Source organism: Triturus cristatus, chromosome 11 (genome assembly GCF_964204655.1).
Source record: "Triturus cristatus chromosome 11, aTriCri1.1, whole genome shotgun sequence".
NCBI lineage: Eukaryota > Metazoa > Chordata > Amphibia > Caudata > Salamandridae > Triturus > Triturus cristatus.
Window position 1 is genome coordinate 933,771,569 of NC_140594.1, and position 21,537 is coordinate 933,793,105.

General features: G+C 47.6%; 1 protein-coding gene across 1 annotated transcript in view; it reads right to left on the reverse strand.

Annotated features, from left to right (window-relative positions):
• Window positions 1-21,537, reverse strand: part of KLHL24 (kelch like family member 24) — a 314,417-nt gene that overhangs the window by 48,568 nt on the left and 244,312 nt on the right. The window contains exon 7 of the mRNA XM_085634930.1: window positions 4,730-4,918. Within this exon, the coding sequence (XP_085491056.1) occupies window positions 4,730-4,918 (189 nt within the window). The remainder of the gene's footprint in view (window positions 1-4,729; window positions 4,919-21,537) is intronic.

The following is a 21,537-nucleotide window of genomic DNA, read 5'->3' on the forward strand; positions in this document are numbered from 1 at the left end:
TCTCAGGAGAGGCCTAACATACTCCCAGTTGGTACCTTCATCAGACGAAGCCAGAGATGAGATAGTGTGGTGGCTTACCCACCTGGAAGTATGGAACGAAAGGGCAATTTTCAGTTCCGCTCCCTATCTGGTGATCGAATCCAACGCCAGCCATTCTGGTTGGGGAGCCAGGTGAGGGGAGTACTCTAAAGTAGGAGGCTGGTGTACACAAGAACAGACTTTACATAACAACTGTTTGGAGCTCCTAGCAGGTTTGTTCTCTGTTCAGTGTTGGACGAAAGACAGGGCCCAGTCCTGCGTCCCTCTAAAAACCGACACTATTTCAGCGGTCTGCTATATCAACCATCTGGGCGGTACAAGGTCACGGACCCTAGTGAACCTGGCGAAGGACTTTTGGGATTTATGTCCTGAGGATCAGGTCTCAGTTACTGCGGAGTATCTTCCGGGTCAATTGAATCAGGTGGCAGACTGGCACTTGTCACCTTTGGGATTCCAGCCTCTCGAAGTTACATTACCAGATTTTCTCCCGCCTGCTGGATAGATGTGGCCCTTTCTTGATCGATCTGTTTGCCTCCTGCCTCAACCATCAGTTACCACCGTTCTTCAGCTGGAAACCAGACCCAAAGGCAGAGGTGACAGACACGTTCCTACAGAGTTGGAGTCGGGAACAGGATTATGCGTTCCACCCCTTCTTAAAGATCACCTGGGTGTCAACGCAAGTGCGCCGACAGCTGTTGAAGGTGGTGATGATCATTCCTATTTAGAGGTCTCAAGTGTGGTTCTTCTGGATCTCTCCTGGGATTTTCCAATCCAGCTCTGTTTCCTCACATTCTTTTGAGTCCGGACTTAGGTCCACATCCCTCGTGCAAGAAGGGTCCCTTAACCTGATGGCCTGGCAAATTTAAGAAAACTCTTGTTTCAATATTTTTAGTATCAAAGCACATCAGATGGGTACTTGTTTCCACCAAATAAGTGTCACAGCGTGTGACACTTATTTGGTGGAAACAAGTACCCATCTGATGTGCTTTGATACTAAAAATATTGAAACAAGAGTTTTCTTGATATATGACCAAACTGTGGATGGTTCATCATTATAAAAAGTGTCAATTACTACTGTTTTCTATGTGTATCTAATTGACAGTAGTTTTCTGTTGCCAGTGTATAAATGAAAATTGATTCTTTCCTTTTTGTATATACGAAATGTTTTTGTTACATTGAAATATAAAAAAAGAATTCCTAAAAAATGAATAAATAATGAACTGGGATAACTATCGTTTACCTCTAGGTTCTTTTTGAAATTAAGCTCACTAAGGTGACTATATGACTAAGAAATATTAATGAAATAAATCCTCAAGGTTTATATTTTGTCTGGAATTACATTATACCCAAATCCTTGGGGTTTATTGGGTCGCCCTATTGTTTTGTATAGCTGGCAAATTTAAGGCAACGCTGGTCGCTCCCAGGCCTTACACGACACGCTGTGTCTTTACTCTCCAGAGCATGAGCAGACATTCCTACAAAGGGATATCAACCACCCTGGACCAGGTGGGTACATTGGATTTTGAGACAGGAAGTTGAAACCCTGGGCTCAGATGTAGTGCAAGTCCTTACTTTTCTAGCTGGTTTGGCGGAAGAGGGGATGGCATACCGTTCAATCAATGCCTTTCGCTCGGCTATTTCAGGGGGTCAAGCCCCCATCGATAGGGCCCTGGTGGGGGAGCATCCTTTGGTGTGTAGACTGCTCAGTGGGATTCGCCTTTCGCTTCCCCCAGAACCACGCTACTCAGCTCTTTGAGATGTTAACCTGGTGCTCAATCTTTTTTTGTCCTGGCAACTGAACAGGTTCTTGTCTAGGAAAGAGCTCTAAGCCAAATTGCCAATGTTATTATGCCTGGAATCATGCAGACGGGTTTCAGTTATAAGAGCCCTGGACATCTGAGGCAGAATGTTTCCCCCGGAAGGGGTCTCTTTCACAGTAAGAAGAAGAACCAAGTCCCATACTCAAATAATTTCCTATCCGGCATTTCCAGACGCTCCCAAATTGTGCGTAATACAATGCCTCAGAGCTTATGAAGATTTGACAATGGAAGTCCGCCCCCCCAGGTGAAAACCAATTACTCATTGCATTAAGGCGGTGTCTTCTCCAACGATAGCCTGCTGGGTTTGCTGGGTTATGCAAGAGGCAGGTATTGACATCAAGGTGTTTGAAGCTCACCCGGCTAGAGGCGCTATGGCCTCGAAGGCCTTTTGCTTAGGGACACGTTTGGAGGATCTAATACGGGCTGCAGACTGACTGGTCCTTGGATTCAACCTTTAAGAGGTTCTATTTTAAGCTGGTGTTGGAATGGCTCCAATCGATGGTAAACAAGCTTTGAACTAGCATAATCCTCACCTCTGGTCCTGACATAGAATGAAAATTTGCCTAGCTAAAGTGAAGGTAAGCTTCAATTCTATTAAGAACATTGAGCCGAGGATTAGCCCATCCAGCGATCAATGGACACGCAGTTCCCCCCATGCACTGGAGTAGGTAATTCCATTTTGAGGTTACAGTTAATAATCTGTTGTCAGGTCTTGCTATTGAAGTTCTACATACAAATTTAGAATTAACTGTTTGTGTGACATTCGGTTAGCCTTGCTGTTTGGTTCACGCACTAGAATGGTTTTCTGATAATGCCTCTTGTTGCAGCAAGTGATGGTTCAAAACAGGATGCGTGAAGACTGATGGTGACTTGATTCACGCGAAGAAAGAAGGGGTATAAACAGCAAGAAAGGACTATGTTGGGGTCGGCTGCGGGGATGATAAAAGGACTTCTGCTCTATATTGATTTTTGTTTCCCTGCTGTTCTTTGGAAAAGTAGTTTATACAAATTAAATGGCTGCTGAGTTCTGGAATATGAACTAAAACCAAGGAAGATTAAGCATAATCCTCGTCTCCGTGACCTTAATAGAAATGAAACTTACCTTCACTTTAGCTAGGCAAATTTTTATTCAAGTTGATGACAGTGAAAAATAATACTGAACAGAAGTTTGGAGAGAAATTAGCTGATGGCAATGGTGTTGTGTTTATGAGTTGAAGGAGTTAGAGGAACCCAGGCATAAGCAGCAGCGATCAGCAAACAGTTTCTGAACTGTCATTAAAGAAAAAGGTCGATGTTTAATGTAATGGCTGTACGAGCCATCTGGGGGGGGAATAGATGACGCAAAGTCAACATTGTTGAGCCTAATAATATGATAAATTTCAGCTTACTCAACCATTACTTAACTCTGTGCACATGTTATTTTACACTTAGATTTAGTGAAACAAGTGATTTTTATGTTTTCGATTTAGCTATAATTGGGATCTGCCCATCATAACATTGGAATAGATGGGCCCAGGTGCAGGGTTCCATTTTAAACTCAAAGTAGTATTTTTGCTTGGTGTATAACTTTCTTTTCGTTTCCGGCACTGGAGTCACTATATTCTTCTTAAAAATGATTTTTTATTAGCTTGCTGTGTGAAGGTCATGTTTGTTGCAATTAATTGGATGGATAATGATTTTCAACACCTACACAGGAAGGGAGGCAGAGGAGGTGGACACTCGTTCGCAAGATATTGCAATGATAGTAGAATCTAGCATTGTGTCATCAGTGAGAAAGAGGCCAACATCAAGTACTGTGGAAACACTGATTTTTTATTGGTTCTTACTCGTGAGTTTTATGTTTTTGCTGTGTGAAAATGTTTTAGTTATTCCAACATTTGGCACTGTTCACCTCTGCAGGTTCACCTTTCTTTCTATTGAGACCCAATGCAATCGGAGGGGTCTGACCACGGTGGAGATGGAGTAGAACTGACCGTTGTCAAATCACGGTCAACCCAAATCGAAATCAAGCAGGCAGATCATTATGTTGCTATGGAGGAAACTCCATCGCCATTGCAACAACGTCCTCTCTCTGTCAACATATAAATAAAGCCTTAGTTTCTGGGAACTTACTTTCCTGAGGCATTATATGCTTATGCCTTTAGACATTGCTAGAATTTACTTAGAAATCATCTTGGGTTTCTCGACTTTATAGGATATTCTAACTTTCATGTCAAAGTCTTGAAATTCTTCCCTGTCCCTCTCTTGTGCCATTCGGGCCTTCCAAACTCTCGTCTTCTGAGACCACTTCATCATACTTGGATGGCTGTTTTAATTGTGCCAACTTCTACATCAAAGCGTCGTGAGCACTGATTCTTTCTATTTTTCAATATTTTTATTACAACAAAGATCTAGCAGAACAACTCTCATACTTGTGGTCTTTGGGTAGGCAATAAATACAGTCAGTCTGTTTGTTGCCATTTGCAAATTTTCAATGGCACTCCAGGCATAATTATAAAAGGGTATTCTCCATACACTATCTACCCAGAAAGCAGTGAAGGAACAAATGAAAATCAAACGCCCCTGAATTATGCCTTCTCTGACCTAATTCTCCTATGGGTGAAGAGTTCCCCTGACCGGCTGTTTCAATGCAAATGTCAATCAATTCCTTGCTGCTTTTTTTTGCTAACTAATGCACCTTGATGCTCTGTGGTTTCAATTTCCAAATAAGACTGTTGATCCGCTGTGCTCCTTTTTGATTTTGATCTCACTAATGGCAAAAATAACCTAAAGATGGAGATCATGTATTTGTACTAATGCACATAATGGGAATTCCAGAAATCTTTGTATATGTTGTGTAAACATGTATTCCATCATTACAAGATGCTCACCTGTCTGCTGAAAGTGTTCTGCACATGAATCCAGTAATCCTCAGCAGGGTCGTAGCAGTAGATGGCCTTAGTCAGCCCTCCGGCCACATAGATCACGTTGTTCAGTGACACGGCTGTAATGCACCTCTTAGCAATAGGGATGGAGGCACGAAGTAACCAAGTATTGCTATCGGGGTCATAGCACTGCACCTGCAAACAAAGGTCCTGATTAAAACATGGATATTCTACAAACCGTACAGAACAGACCTACATGGCAAAGAAACCAAGTTACTTCCTTTTCATATTGGCTTCCATAGAAAGCCTTTAGCATTAACAACTGTACTGGAATTTGGGTATTCATGAGAGTGCTGCCACAGCAGTGGTTACCCACAGGGGTTAATCACTGCTGTTATGTTACCTAAGGAAGTGCTTGCTTTCCCTTTATTATGCAACCTTGCCCAAGTCTCCAGAGGGGTGGGCAAGGCAGTAGAAAGGAGATTGGCAGTCTCACCTGCCTTGTTCCAACTTACCTAGGTAGCAACAGGTAGCCACAGGCCTGATGGAGATGGGGGAACCAGGGTGGTACTTTTCAACCACTAATACAGCAATGGAATCAATGCACTAACATATTAATACTTGGTAATATTCTGATGAAAACTGTCACATTGTTTCGCTTTCATGGTTACGTATCCTGCTGTATAACTGTATTATTGACTACTACGTGGAAAATGAATAAAATTTGTTAAAAAAAACACACAAATCATATCAATGCTTGGCACGAAAAGAAGATCACTGCTGAGAGGAGGAAGAGGGAAATAAAAGACTCAAGTACATATTCAGTGTTACATTGTGAGTGACATACCTCCTGGAGAGACAGTGCCTGGATATATCTTGTAGTGTAGATCTCGACAGGCCCGCCATGACAGAATTGCAGCTGTAGAGACAAGCGACTCTCACAGATCCACTGTTAACAGAGTGCTGGCTCTTTACGGCCTTCAGCTTCAAGGGGTGGGATTGCACAGAGTGTGGTGAGGGTGAGTAGCAGGAGACAACATGTTATGTTTCACACTTGGGCAGAGAGGAGGCTTATGGAGAGGGTGGTGGATGTGCGCAGCAGGAGTCAGTTTTTTTATTACCTTTTTTATAATACTTGCTGTCTATGGCATGCCCATTAATCCTCTGCCCCTGCATAGTCTTGTCTCCTGTCAATGTGAATCTTCGCAGACACAGCACTGAGAGATTTGCAGCTGTGGTGACTAGTGGCTCTCACAGATCCGCTGTTAGTACAGTGCTGGCTCTCGACAGTCTTCAGCTTAGAGGTGTAGGATTGCACAAAGTGTGGTGTTGTGAGCACCAGGAGACCACATATTCATTTTTTACATTTGGGCAGAAGGTAGGGTTGTGCAGAGGGTGGTGGGGTGGGCAGGAGATCAGGTATTGATTTTTCAAATGGGGTGGGATTTCTTGAGGAGGACAGGAGTGTGTGACAGCAGGCAGGTTTTTTTGTACCTTTTTTATAATATAGCACCCACATTACTCCTCTGCCCCTGCATAGATGTTAGAAGCAGGGTTAGATGATTTGGGGGGAGGGGAATATACAACATAAAAATACAATGATCTTGTCCCCTGTCTGTGGATCTTGGCAGACCCACAGTGAGAGCTTTGCAGCTGTGATTACAAGCAGCTGTCACAGATCCGCTGTAAGCATAGTGATGGTTCTCGATGGCCTCCACAACTTCATCACTAAGGAGACATATGTGCTGACATAAGTACAAAAGTAAAGGGCTAGGTAGGCCTCAGGCCCTGTCCATCGAACCCACAGATAAGTCACGGGCCAGTGTTTGGGTGGGCTGCCACTCTGATGATGATAGACACTGAGAGTCTAGCAGGCCCGAGCCCAGGATCCGCACCTCCAAACCAGAGTCCGCTACTGATCCCCGGCAGCCCCGTCTCCATGACCCACTTCCCTCCAAAGGGTCCTCACTCAGGTGCCCCCCCCATCCTGGCATTGGGTTCACTGTCAATGCTTGCTGCTCTGTTGCCCACTCCCAGGCCAATTCTGAGGTATTAAAGAAGACAGTTTTGGAGTTATGAATGAGCCGAGACGCTTCGGGAACATCAACATGTACTTCAGTTTTAAGGAACTGAGTTTCACTGTGACCTTGTCGTAGGTTTCCGGGACAGCTGCACCTGGTGAGTATAGCCCGGGAAAATCATGATTTTCTGTGCACTGTGAGCAGGATTGCTGTCCTGTCAGGCCTCTTACAGGATGCAGTCCCAATCCCCATAGTTGAGGATTTGGGTGAAATGCTGGTGGGGCAGAGCCGCCAGGGGAAGCCTGAGCACCAAGGAAACATTTGATCACAAAACAGGAGGATAACTGGGCAGATGGCACCCAGGATGCCATCTAATCTTCAAGAAAGTGCTCTGACGTTAACCCCTCCACACCCTCCGCAGTGCCCACAAATCATGGATTGCAGCACCGGGCACGGTTTTCTACATCCTCTGCACATTCTTCTAGGCGTAGCGTTGTGCCCACCAGCCTCGAGACCACGTTCTGAGCTCACCCACTGTGTCCTCCACCAGTAAAACTCACCCCTTCACTTTCATAATCCTTTTAGCCACCCCTCACAAATACTGTCGCATGAGGGATCACTCCACCCTGACCTCACCAATCTTAGACTTCAGTGCCAACCATGAGGTCTGAATTCCCAACAAAATGGCCCCAGAGTCTTCCGCTGGGGAGAGGCAACCATCGGCTCTTGAGCCTCACATGCATCAGATGATGGGGCAGTAGCACAATCAATTTCAGATTGGCCCTGGACCCCCGCTGGCCTTTCGCGCCCCATGGTGAAGAAGGTTCCTCCAGGCCCTAAATCAGCAACAAGGTCCCAGCAGAATACTCCACAGAGAAAGGAGCTCGAGCGAAGGGCCGACCTTATCTCTATGGTCCATTCGCGCCATCAGGCTCCTAGATGGGCACCACAAGCAGCTGAAGCCCACCTGCACTGTCACGCACCTTCACCACGACCAGGCCAAGCCAAGTCTCTACAGGTCTTTAAAGCCCACATTGGGGAGGGCCCTGCCATCCAATTCTCTGAAGTATTCTCCCTGGGGCCAAAATTGTGGGGCAGTGGACCCCCCCTGGTTTAGACAAGGCCATCACTACACCACAGCCTGTCAGATCCCCTCCCGTTAACACCCCTAACAGTTCACCCCACCACCTCCCAGTAACTCAGCTTCACCTCCAGGGCACCAGGGCCTCCGTAACTCCTCTAATCACTGGGTAGGGGAAAGCACTTACACAGCCCTGCGTGCCACTTAAGGCCACTTTGGGTGTTCCTGGCATGAGCGGCCTGGCACCAATGCAAAAGTGGGCTCTGTAACTGGGCCAACCGCCCCGGTCCCAGGGCCCACAAGGCTTGTTATCCAGCTTCTGCAGGTGGGGAGGAGCAAAACAAAAAGGGATACCGCCGGTCCCCCACCCTTCACACCGGACCATGTGCCCCGTCCACTGGGTCACTCGCGACCTCGAACCGCCGCCATGGTGAAACTGGGCCCTGCGGGTGTGGTCTCTGCAGCTGCAAGCACAGTATTCTCTCCTCTTTGGGTACCGCAGTGCACCCAAAGCAATTGCCGCACCAAAGGCAGCTACCTCTGGCAGGTTCAAGCCAACCTGTCGGGCCTGTCAGCACCAGGATGCAGGAGGATTTGGCGAGGCCGGCGAGAGATCTAGCAGTGAGTGTCCACCATCTTGGTCAGTCAGGCTACTCCCCTTTTTTCAACCTTTTGTTTTACAATATTTACTGCATATGGACCCCCCCTTACTCCTCTGCCCCTGTATAGATGTTAGAAGCAGTGTTAGATGATTTGGTGGGAGGATATATAAACATAAAATTGCACATGGGCAAAATATGAATAATGGAGATTTTATTTACCTCAGGGATCTGAGTGACATGAGAGCCAACTTGTGCTTCGCACATGTTGTCTATTTGATGTCTCATCCGCAATATTCACAGTTAGCCATCTATAATTCCAGATGTTATATATGGCTCTCAGCGTGAATAACTGGATTCTGAATCCAGTAATTTACTGCTATGATGTAGCAACAGGGGCTAATAAAACTTGTTACCCACTGTTGCTACATCAAAAGGGAATTCCAGGATGCTCTGATAGGTTTCTCCTGTGGGTGTCATCGACCTTTTGAGTTTAAACCCCTCCTTGTGTGACGTCAGATATATGCCCTGGAAATCTCTTGACACAGTAGCCATCTTCAGAGTCTTTTTTTCTTTTCTTGGTTTGTCAGTATTCTCCAGAGTTGAGTTTGTAAATACATGTCTACCGGTGGAGGTGGGGGTCATGCATGTCAATCCAGAAAATTCTTCAAGCTGCAAAATTACTCCTACAATAAGTAACCATTTAGTTTTGCAGCATGTGTGTTTACAAGCAAATGCTTCAGTACTCTTTGTCCCACTTCTGCTTCCCTGTTGTCCACGTAGTTGTGTTTTGTGAAGGTATGTACCAAAGACGATGTAGCAGCTACGCCAATGTCTTCTACTGCTATGCTGCCAAAGAAGGCAAGAGTTGCTCTTTTTTTCTTCGTTGAATGTGCTTTTGGATTTTCTGTAAGGGTTACTCCCCTTGTCTTGCGACAATATTGTTTGCACTATCCATCATGCGATGGTTTGTTCGATGACTGAAGTCCTCTCCTTTCCTGATGTCCTTTGTTCTTTCTAAATAATACATAATTGCCCCTTCAGACATCAAGCGTGTGTAATGCTCTCTCCATCCATGTTTTAGGCTGCTGAAAAAAAGATAGCAGGTGGATACTTTAGTTAACATGGAATTTTGATGCCACCTTTGTTATGAATCTTGGGTTTGTTCTCATAACCACCTTGTCTCTGTGTATTCGTAGGTATGGTTCCTGAGTGGCGAGCGCTTGTATCTCACTTACTCTCTAGGGAGGTGATAGCGATGAGGAATACGGGTTTGAGGGTTAGAAAAGTAGTGCAGGGTGATGTCATCAGTTGGGTGAGTACTATATTCAGGTTCAATGTAGGCATTGGCATGCTTCTTGCAGGTACTAGCTACTTTCATTGCTCCTTCTAGAAAGGGCTTCACCACCAGTGTGGTAAATAAACTTCTACCTAGTATGCCTCTTGTATACGCTACAATGGATGCTAAGTGGACTTTGATAGAGGCATATGAGAGCTGTTTGTCCAGTAGATGCTCCAGGTATCTAATGCCTGTGACCTCTGTGTTTTCCATGACTGTTACACCATTGTTGGAAGCTCTTCCATTAGTTGCTGTAACATTTACTTGTTGTTGGTCGCCTCACTTTCTTTAGAATCTCCATTGCCTTTCTTGCCAACTTGAGGTGGCCAAATTCTAATTCTTACGGAGCCATGCTGCCAGGTTGAGGGTGTTTGGTTCCGGGTGCTTGTTTCGGGGTGCCATACTTGTCCCTCGTGTATCGTTAACAGGTTTTGGTGTGTTGGGAGTGGAATGTACTGCCCTGGGGATATTCCCATGAGGTCTGAGAAACATGTCTGTTGAGACCATTGTGGAGCTACCAGGATCAGGTTGACTTGCTCTTGTAGGCACTTCTGGATCACCTTTGGTATCACTGGCTTCGAGGGAAATATGAAAGCAAATCTCCATGACTATTTTACCAACAGGGCATTCTGATGTGACTCTGGGTGGTAGAACGTGGATGCAATGCTTTGTCATTTCACGTTCTTGTGTGTTGCAAATAGGTCTACCTATGGTGTACCCCAGATCTGGAAGATCTACCTTGACACTTCTTGTTTTAGCTTTCATTCATGTGTGGTTTTTGCTTTTCGACTTAGCCTGTCCGCTTCAGTGTCTTCTTTTCCTGGTAGGAATATTGTCACTACTGATACCTTGTTCAGTATCGCCCATCTCTATATCTCCTGACCCAAGGTTGAAAGCTGGTAGAATCTTGTCCTACCTTGTTTGTTCAAGTAGTGTATTTTCGCTGTGTTGTCTGTTTGAATTGTCTTCCCTATAAAATGTCTCTGGAAGACCTTAAGAGCCAGCCATAAAGTCATCAGCTCTAGCATATTTATGTGTAACACCGCTACCTTGGGGTTTCAGAGACCTCTGATGTTCAGCTTGTCCATTTAAGCTCCCCATCCCAGGTGGAATGCATCTGTTGTGATGGTCAATGAGGGAGTTGGTGGTTTGAATAGTTTCCCTGTGAAGTTTTTGAGGTTCCACCATTGGATCTCTCTCTGAACCTAGTCTGTAACAACCACTACATCGTCCCAACTCCCAGTTGATTGTGACCATTGTTGTTGGACCCATTCTTGTATTAATCTCATGTATTGTCTTGCATGTTGTACCAGGGAATACAGGTGGCCATCACTCCCATCATTAGCCCCACCGCTCTTATCATCTGATGTTGCCCCTTCTGGTAATGGCGACTCGGCTCTACTTTTGCTTTAACCCTCTTGTCCACTGGTCTCACCTTGGCTGTTTACAAATCCAAGATTGCTCCCAGGAATGTTTTCTCCATGTCTGGGTTCTGTGACAATTTCTAATACTTGTAAAGTGTGTGCAAGGTTTGTATGACTTTGTTGATATTCTTCCTGCATTGGGCATTGGCTGCTTGTCTTTGCTTTCATCAGCCAGTCGTCTAAGTATGGATAAACATGTAATCCGTGTCATCTGAGATGTGCTGCTACCACAGCGTTATGTTATACTAGAAATTTACATATCATCTGCTCCAGCACAGATGACATGTTAATTATTCCATGCAGGAACCTTTCATCCAGGAATGCTGTTATGATTCCAGGACGACAGTTAAACGCAGGGAACTGGAGGTGTTGGATGCTGTTCTCGGTTGGTGTAAATCATATCCAATAAACTTCATTCAACTTTTACCTTAGTTCGCCTCTTCATCTTCATTGGACATCTTAACACGCAGCTAGGCATTTTTTGAACACTTGTGGTGCAGATTTTTTTCTGACTGGTAACACCTTGAATGGGTTGTGTGTCTTGTTCACAACAAATCTGAGAAATAGTGTGAGTCTTTGTTTACTGGTATGTTCAGGTAAGCGCCATTGAGGTCTATGGTTGCCATGTAGTCTCCTTTCCCTATCAGGGGAATGACCTCTTGTAGCCCTGTCATCTTGAATGTTTGCGTCTTTATGAACTTGTTTAGTGACCTCAGGGTCCAGTGTTGGCCTTAACATTTTGTCTGGTATTGGTACCAGAACGTAGTTTGAGTAAACCCCTTTGATTCTGGGGTACTAATTCTATAGCTTCTTTGCTTAACAACTTTTCTACTTCCTGTTGTAGTTGTCGTTATTCGCCTAACTTTATCATCTTTATCTTTGGTGGTGCTGGATGCGACTTTGTTAACTCTATGCAATCTCCCTTGGGGTGTTCATACCATCATACACAGGACCAGAACGATTTTATAGTATTTATTAAAGATAAAATAAGTTTCCTTTTCTTATTGTTTTGTTGTGATACTTGATAAATCGACTTTTATGTAAAATGCTTGCAATCTGATAACCCCATAAGGGAGAGGGGAATGTACATTTATTTGAAGTCGTTTATATCTAACTAGTTGTAACTTGATACGGAAAATAAGAATGCCTAAGGATGTGATCAGTCCTGGACTTCCTCTTCTGAGTAGAATAAAACACTGAATTGCTTGTGACCTCTTTAATAAAGCCCCCCAAGGCATATATGAATGAAATAACTTTAATTAAGAGTCAGACAGAATGTGTTTGTTGGGTGTGATTCCTGCTGACTCATCTCATCCGCACCTATTATAATGTTCGGACGTCACCAGGGATATGCCTAACCTCAGCTAACTTAACCAAAATAGACAGAACTTCCAGCAGATAGTTGGGGTTTTAGATATAAGGCAAACCTAATATGAAAATTTGCCACTCACCAGTGACCCCAGTTGAAATGGTGTGTTAGATTGCTGAGTGACATGCTTCTTTACCCACAGAGGAATAGAACCCATGTTTGTAATATTTGCTAGATAATCTTTTCTACTTAACCATACTGGTTTTCCAATTACTTGCTATGTCCACCTTCTAATCCCTATGGCATTTCCGAATTAATATACCTTAATCTCAAAGCAGTGACACTGACCACTGCTATTGATGCAACGTCAAACCAAATACGAACAGAGTAGACAAGGCATTAATCTTTGATTAAGAACCTAAGAGTGGCAATTTGTGACATCCAAAGCATAGCCCGACCATTGCTCCAAGTTCATACACAGAGATTATAATTAAGACCATTTCAAGCAAGAAGCCCCCAAATATGCTTGCTTGACCACTATTTTCCAGGATCTTGTAAAATTATTAAGCAATCAGCAGCAGACTGTTTTCCCCTTTACAATTTCTGGTTAAACTGTATTGTGTCAAAGACTTTTAATCAAAACACATACATTTGCCTAAGTCCGTCGTAATTTTATCCCCCTTTTTCCCCTTCCCTCTTCATACCCTTACACTGACACCATGTAATGACAGCCATATGGGCTGCCATGTATTCTCCTCCCTCATACACAGATTATTCATTTCCCTTAGGTATCTTTACTATCTTTTTTTTTTTTTTTTAAACATTTTTTATTATTTTCTTACCAACATCGCAATGCAACCCCCCAACAGCCTCAGCCCTCCACCGGAGAGTGTGACACTTGATATTTCAGGCAGTTGAACATGAGAAAAATCACCCTTCCCGCGTGGGCTCCCCCCACCCTCTCCCTCCCTCAGCCCATGTCAGTGTGCCCCCCTCTGCCTGCCCTCCTCCTGTTGAGTCCCCCTCCTTCCTACGAATCATGTACAGGTACCCAAACCGTTCCCTGGAAGCTCGGGTTTTCCCCCCATGTCTAGCCACGGCTCATGTGTCCACTTCTCCCCATGGCTTCCCTCCTACTCCCCACTTGCCGCTTCCTCCCGTCGATCGGATGTGTTCCCATCTCCTGAAGTTCCACCACCAACGCCTCCCATGCACGGGCCGTCGCCAGTGCCTTTTCGTCATCCCTCCTAAGTGCTAACTGCAACCGGAGTGTGCCCTCTGCTCCTGCCCATCTCGCAAACGCCGTCCTCCACCTCAGAAAGCTAGGCCCCCCGTGATTTCCAATGCATGGTTAGTTCCCTCTTGGCCATAATCAACCCTAAGTCATAGAACTTACTGGTAATCTTCGTTCGGCAGGTATGGGGAAACCAGAGCAACAGGCAGGCCCCCATTTCCGGGGCAATATCGCGGTCTGTCACCTGATTCAGGCAGTCTATAACATCTTCCCAATAGTCACCCAACTTCGCGCATGACCAAAACATATGTTGAAAATCAGCCCCCTCTCCCCCACAACGCGGGCACTGAGAATGCGCACCCCCAAAGTATTGCAATATCTTAACTGGCGTCAGATAGGCCCTGTGTAGTGTAAAAAACGGAACCAGCTGAAACCGGGCATTACGCGTTCCCTTCCAGGCCCGCCGCACCAGCGTGGACCATGTCGACTCGGGGATGGGCTTCCCGAGGTCAACCTCCCACCTATCCCTCAACGTGTCTAAGGGCCGCAGGCATGCTGTCGACAGCCTGCGATAGAGGCAGGTAATAGCCTTGAACGTCCCTGCCGCCATAACTACGTATTGGCAGCCCGCGGCGACCGGCGGCTCCGAGAGCCCCATATTCCAATGCCTCTGGAGGCCCGCTACGAGGGCTGCATGAAGTAAATAGTCTCCCCGCGGGAGCCCATAAGAGTCCTGCAAGTCCTGAAAGGGCAACAGCACCCCCTCCCTAAACAAATCCCCCACTACTTGTATGCCCAGCTCCTCCCAAACAGCTAGTCCCGACCAATCGCCCCCGTGCGGGAGCGCCGTACACATACCCAGGGGGATCTCTGGGGCATAAGGGTGAACTATGGCGGCCCTCTTCTGACATCGGTTCCAGCACTGCCTGAGGGTGCGCTCCTCCAGAGTGAGCTGAGCAAGGTCCATCCGCTGCTGGAGGACTATGAAAGCGATCACATGACGAGGAATCAACCTGCCCTGCGGGCCTTCTGGGCCTCTATACTCCCTAGCCACCGCCTGTGTGAGCCATTGAAGCTGTGCCGCCAGATAGTACCATTCGAAATCCGGAGCCGCCAGGCCCCCCTCCGCTCTTGGCCGCCGCAATGTGGTCAAAGCCACCCGCCGCCGTCCCGAGCCCCATATGAAGCCCGTCGACAGTGCACGAAGCCGCTCAAAAAACGATGCCGGTATCCATATGGACAAGGTGCGAAAAAAGTATAGGAGGCGCGGTAGCGCCACCATCTTCAGCAGCGCCACCCTTCCCGCACACGAAAGTGGGAGCGTACTCCAAAACCCTATGCTGCCACGCAAGCCCCGAATGGCTCTGCCGACATTCCCTTCCAGCAGATCAGGCTGGGTGTGGTAAATATTAACCCCCAGATAGCGCAGACATTGACCCTCCCATCGTATCGCTCCCAGCGAGTGGGGGGCCTGTCCTTTGGGTAACAACGGGAACAAGCATGTCTTGCCCCAGTTGACTTTCAGCCCCGACAAACGACCAAAGACCCCCAATAAGTCGGTCGCTCCACGTAATGCGCCATCTGCATCTGCCAGAAACATCAGCAGATCATTCGCGTAAAGGGAGATATAGTGGGCCTCTCCACTCAGCTGTACTCCAGCGTAGGAGCGCCCCGGTCGGGCATGCGCCGCCCACGGTTCAATGGCCAGGGCGAAGAACAATGGGGACAGCGAGCAGCCCTGCCTCGTCCCCCGCCGTACCCGGTAGGGGGCTGAGATGGTCGCCCCTGTCTTCACGTGGGCCGTGGCATCATTATAGAGCAAGGTGGTCCAGCGTACAAAGCCATCCCCCAGGCCAAATGCTTGCAACACTCGATATAGATATGGCCACTCTACACTGTCAAAGGCCTTTTCTATGTCGACCGAAAGCGTTAGGGCCTCTGGATATTCGTCCCGATCCACCTCCATCACCCGCAGTAAACGCCGAACGGAGGTGGCCGTGTTACGCCGGGGAATAAAGCCCGCCTGGTCTGGATGAATCAGGGCAGTCATGTGGGTCAACAGACGCAATGCTAATATTTTACTCAGGATTTTGTAGTCCACCGTCAACATGGAGAGCGGGCGGTATGCCGCGCGAGCACTAGCATCTCCCCCGGTTTTCAGCAAAGGTACCACAATCGCCTCCCGGGCGGAGGCGGGTAGGCGCCCAACCTGCCATGCCTCACCGTAAAGGGCTTGCAGCTGCGGGGCCAGCAACTCCGTGTACGCCGCATAAAACTTGACGGGCAGTCCATCCGCCCCCGGAGTCTTACGACGGGCCATGTGCTTAATCGCGGCGCGGATCTCGCCCAGTGATATGGCGTCCCCTAAATCTTTCCCGTGTTCCGGGTCCAACCGGGGTAGCCGAGCCGCCAATAGAAAGTCATCCAAGCCTTCAGGTGCCTCCTGCATAGTGCTATCATACAATCCCGCATAATAACTGGAGAACTGTTTATTTATCCCTGTCTGAGAGTAGACCGGGGTCCCCCCCGGCTCGACCAGGGAAAGTATTGGGGCACCTCGGGCCGTCGGGGTCACCAGCCAGGCCAGGAGTGAGCCCACCTTATCTCTCTCCGCGTGCGCCCGGTTGAGGTAGTCCTTATGGTCAAAGCAGCGGAGCTTCTCCACCCGCACTGCCACTCCCTCACGTGCCTCGGCAACCGCGGCCAGCATGTCCTCCCCCGCCTGATGCGCCCGTTCGGCCGTACGCAGTTGGGCCTCCGCTCCCTCTATGTCCTTCAGCAGCGTCTTCCGCACCCCGGCGGTGGACGATATGCAAACCCCCCTAACGACCGCCTTGAACGCATCCCATTCCAACGCCCTACTCAACGCCGTTTCCGAGTTATCCGCAAAATACTGCTCTACACAACCGCTAACCTCAGCCCGGAAAACCTGATCCTCCAGCAGCATGGGGTTTAGCCGCCAAGTAGGAATCGCCTGCCGTTGCCTGGACCATTGTAGCGCCCCTACGCAGGGGTTATGATCGGAAATGGTTTTCGCCAGGTACTCACTGTAGGAGAGTAGGGTCTGCTTTCTATGTTCACCCCCACTTTTTGCTTTTGCTTTACTGGTTTTCGACTTAGATGTGGCTGTGGGCCTGCTAATCAGACCCACAGCCCTGCTGTTCTCTCTCTAAATTAATACTATGTACTTTAGGTGCATAACCCATTTGGATAGGATCACCTTATTGGCCCCTGTACAGTGTACCCTAGGTACCCAGGGCATAGGTGTACCCTAGGCCTACCAGGGGCTGCAGCATGTATTGTGCCACCCCTGGCCTGGCCTTCCATTTTGACACAACTAGCTGATCACTCAGCTGGGGCAAGGTCGTGTAATCACCCCTTGCTTAGGTGTAGTATTCCTATGCCTAACTTACATATAGACACATGTGTACCTATCAGTCACTCCTATGGCAGGCCTTGACAATCCTGGAGGCAGAGTGCTTGGTAACATGTGAGATGGTGCTCTAGCATGAGCTGAGCCTGTCTGCAGCTTTCGGAACCATGTCCTTATAGCTGTTCTATGATATAGCCTACCATATACTCTTAAAGTGCCTTATAATCTTAGACGGTTATGGTAACTATGGTTTGGCTTTATCAAAGCATGTCGTGTAAGGTGTCTAACACTCGGGAATAATACCCCCATGCCATTTCTGGACATGAGAATATTATTCCCCCCTTCTAGAGGGAAAGACATGTTAAAATCATACTTCAACTGTTAGCCTCTGACCAAAGCCTCAGCATCACAAAATGGATGCTGCTGCCACGACACAAGTCTGACCTCCTGCAGCTGGGAGTGATCCCAGCCAGGGAGGTCTGGACAATAGGTTTCCTGCTTGGGGAGGTGCTAGCACCTCCCCAGACAGCCTTTAGTGTATTGGGGCAGGGTGGGCTGAAAGGAATGAGACATGCCTGGGGCACACAAGGTGTTCCTTGCATAGTCCAGTTCAAACCGGCGCTGGGGCACTCCAGCCCCAGCTCTGGCGCGAAACTGGACAAAGGGAAGTGGGTGTAACCACCCCCCTCCCAGGTCCCACCCATAAGGCGTGACCTAGCAGGTATCCCAGCCCCCCAGATTAGTATAAGAGTGGGAGTTGGGCCTCAAGACTTTAGATTATCCTGAACCTGCAAAACTGAACAGAAACTCTGGACCTTCGACATTCGACGAAAGAAGAAGACTGAAGAATCTCCCTTGTAGCCAAGGAGTGGCTACCCTGTGCAAACAGGCACCATCAAGTGACTACCCTTTGCTTTGTGAAACGTTCGACGAGGAACCGATTGCAGAGCCCGACCAGAGCCTTGATTTCCAGACTTCTCCGACCCTCATCCACATCTGCAGCAGAGCTGAGATCCGTGGAGGCGACGAGCGACGTGGGACCGGCTACCTGGGAAAAGTGGCTAGTAACTTACAGCGCAGCTTCTGAGGTACCCTCGAAGTTGTGCACCGGGGATTGAGAAGCCCCAACCCCAAGCACCATCTGCACCGAAGACCAGCCCCCCACACTCCACGAGTCCTGCGTGGGGCCCTTCAGCATTTTCCTGCTTGCCGCGTCTGTCCGGTTGCTTGCCCGCTGGCTAGTGGCCTTTGTGACGACGCTCCCTGAAATCTTCTGCGCTGGTTTGGCTCCTCCAGACTGGCTCCCGCTTCTCTGCAAAGAAGGAGCACCCCAGACCTTCCTGGTCTGCACCAGAAGCAAGTCCCTTGTTCTTCGTGGGTTCCGCTTGCCAAGGCTTGGTGAGTCCTAGTCCAACTTCGACGCCGCCGACAGCAAGAGCCTCCGTGGGACAGCTCGCCCCCTGGTCCTGGTCGTCCTCGACGCCTCCTGGTCCTCCTGGCTGCAGCGACAAGCTTCACCTTCACCTGCAACTCTTCACGACATCGCCTGGTTCCTTCCTGGTTCCACGTGGTCACTGGCTAGTGACCTTGACTCTGTCCCTTCTGCTTGCAGGTTTCTTCTCTTCTTGATCCCAGGCTTGGGATCCACCGGACACTCTCTCCTGACTGCCTGTCAGCATCTTTCTTCAGGCATCCATAGGAGTCGACGACGAAAACGACGCATCTTCACCCCTATGCACCCGCAGCCTGTGGGCTAGGTAACTTGGGTACTCCGGTGCTCATCAGGATAGTGACTATCCTAGTGTCTAGTTTTCAAGTCTCAACTTCCTAGCTACTCCGGAAGTGTCCTAAATCTATCTATTTCTAAACTGTAACATTGCTATTGACTTTTACGCATTACGCGTGAGTGTTTCCACTAGGCACACGAATCCCGTGGGCCTCCCACTTCCTAACTAACGCTAGTGTAGTGTAGCCCCAGCGATTCCCTAGGCCTAGGCCTATTCTATTTCCGTGACAGTGGTTCTTATACCACTTCTTTAGTATATGGTTTGCGTGGCCCCTAGGGCCTAACTGTATTACTTACCTGTGTGACTTACTGTATGCATTAATAAGACTGTGTTGTACTTACCTCTAAACTCATAAAGAGTGCTGAGGGTTTGCTTAGAATAAATACACTTTATTTTATATATATATCTGTTGTGGTGTCCTTTCATTTGGTATTCAAGGGATTATATATGGTATCACAGCTGGCTTCACATGCCATTCAGAGTTTAGCCTAAGACTGCTCTTGTCCATGCTACCACTAGGATAGCTGGTCTATAAGGTTGACTTTACAACCAATCACCATAAGGGTATTTGGACTGATATAAGGTGTACACTATAACTAGTGACATCATACATCAGGCCAACTTCTCACATTGGTGAGCAGCGGTTGGGATCTGAGCTTGCTGTTGTAATACCATTGTAATCTTGAGATACTAAATTGAAAGATCACACAGATATTGTCTAGGTACATATAACATAGATTATTATACTTAAGTCCTACTGGACTTTGTAGTTGTAGGTTGAAGGGAATAACACACCCTGACTACAACTACTAGAAAGGTTTAGTAGATACAACTAGTGTAGGTAGGTGCACACACCACACCCTCACTAGATCATGCCTCTGGGAGGAGATCAAGTAGATGCTCTCTCAGGAGGGGCAGGTCTGCAGAAGACCCCCTCTAGGTATGATACCTTAACATTCCAGGAGATGAGACAATTGTGTACCTCCAGAGGAATAAAACAGGGTGCAAACCCTACCCTCCTTCAGTTAAGACAACTCCTAGAGGAGTATGATGCTCAGAGGGCATCTCAGGAAGGTGCCCTAGGCACAGAGGAGGGTCTACCCACCACAGAGGAGTCAGATGGGGCTTCAGATGGGGAGGTAGATAGCCAGAGCCAAGTAAGGAGACTTAGCCAGGCTAACTTAAGTTTACATGGGAGTTTGCATGGGGTCCCCCCATACAGACCCACAAGTAGACATTCACAGAGAAACAGGAAGGACAGATCCCCTTCAGGGGAATCCATCCACTCCCATGTCTCTAACATCTCTAATGCTTCCTCTCACAGGGGAATGACTTCACCTGAGAGAAAGGAGCATGCAGCCAGAATGAGGGAGGCTAATCTGAGGATTCAGAGGGAAGAACTTGCCCTTGCCAAAGAAAAGCTTGCTCTGGCTAGAGAACAAAAGTTAAGTGGGTTAGAACCCACTGGTGGCAGCAACATTCCTAGAGATAGAGACAGGCACTATGATAATAGAAACCTGAGCAAGATTGTCCCTCCCTACAAGTGTGGGGATGACATCCACAAATGGATAACTGCTTTGGAGAGAGCTTGCAAAGTACAGCAGGTACCCCAAAGTCAGTGGGCAGCTATCTTGTGGCTCTCCTTCTCTGAGAAAGGAAGAGACAAGCTCCTCACAGTTAGTGATGAGGATGCAGATAATTACACTGTCCTGAAGAGTGCTCTGATTGATGGGTTTGGCCTAACCACTGAACAATACAGGTTGTTGTTCAGGGATACCCAGAAGACACAGACTCAGGACTGGACTGACTTTGTAGATTGTGCCACTAAGGCTCTGGAAGGCTGGCTATTGGGAAGTAAGGTTAAGGACTATACAGGATTGTATAATTTGATCATGAGAGAACAAATACTTAACAACTGTCAAAACCAGCTATTGCATCAACACCTGATTGATTCTGATCTGACTTCTCCCCAAGAATTGGGAAAGAAGGCAGATAGATGGGTCAGGACTAGAGTTAAGCAGAAAAACCAGAACCAGGGCGGTGATCAGAAAAAGGCAGACCAGAAGGGTAATGATCAGAAACAAAAAGACCAGAAGTCTTCACCAGGCCCCCAAAAGGCTCAGGGGGAGGGTGGTTCCAAAAAGGATAAGAAGAAAGAAGGCCAAAAGAAACCATGGTGCAACTATTGTAAGTCTACCTCACATTGGTTTAGTGAGTGCACCAAAAAGGATAAGCCCCCAGCCACCATTGCCCCTAAGGCAACTGTACCCCCTAGTTCAGCTGTAAGTGGTGGTTCCCAGCAAAAGGGTGTAGTAGGGTTAACCCTGGGAACTGAGGAGGATTCTGGCCTAGTCAGAGTACCTACTCAGGCTGTCCTGATCTGTGATGGGGACTTAGCTTTGTCCTCTACTGTAGGCACCAGTAACCTGGGCAAGTACAGACAGACACCTTTTATCAACCAAAGAATGGCTCAGGCCTACAGGGACACTGGGGCTAGTGTCACAATGGTGACACCTGCTTTTGTGGACCCTGGACAGATCATACTAGGTGAGAATTACCTAGTGACCAACGCTAGCAATGCCACTACCTCCCATAGTGTGGCTATTGTTAACTTCTCCTGGGGAGGGGTAACTGGCCTCAAGAAAGT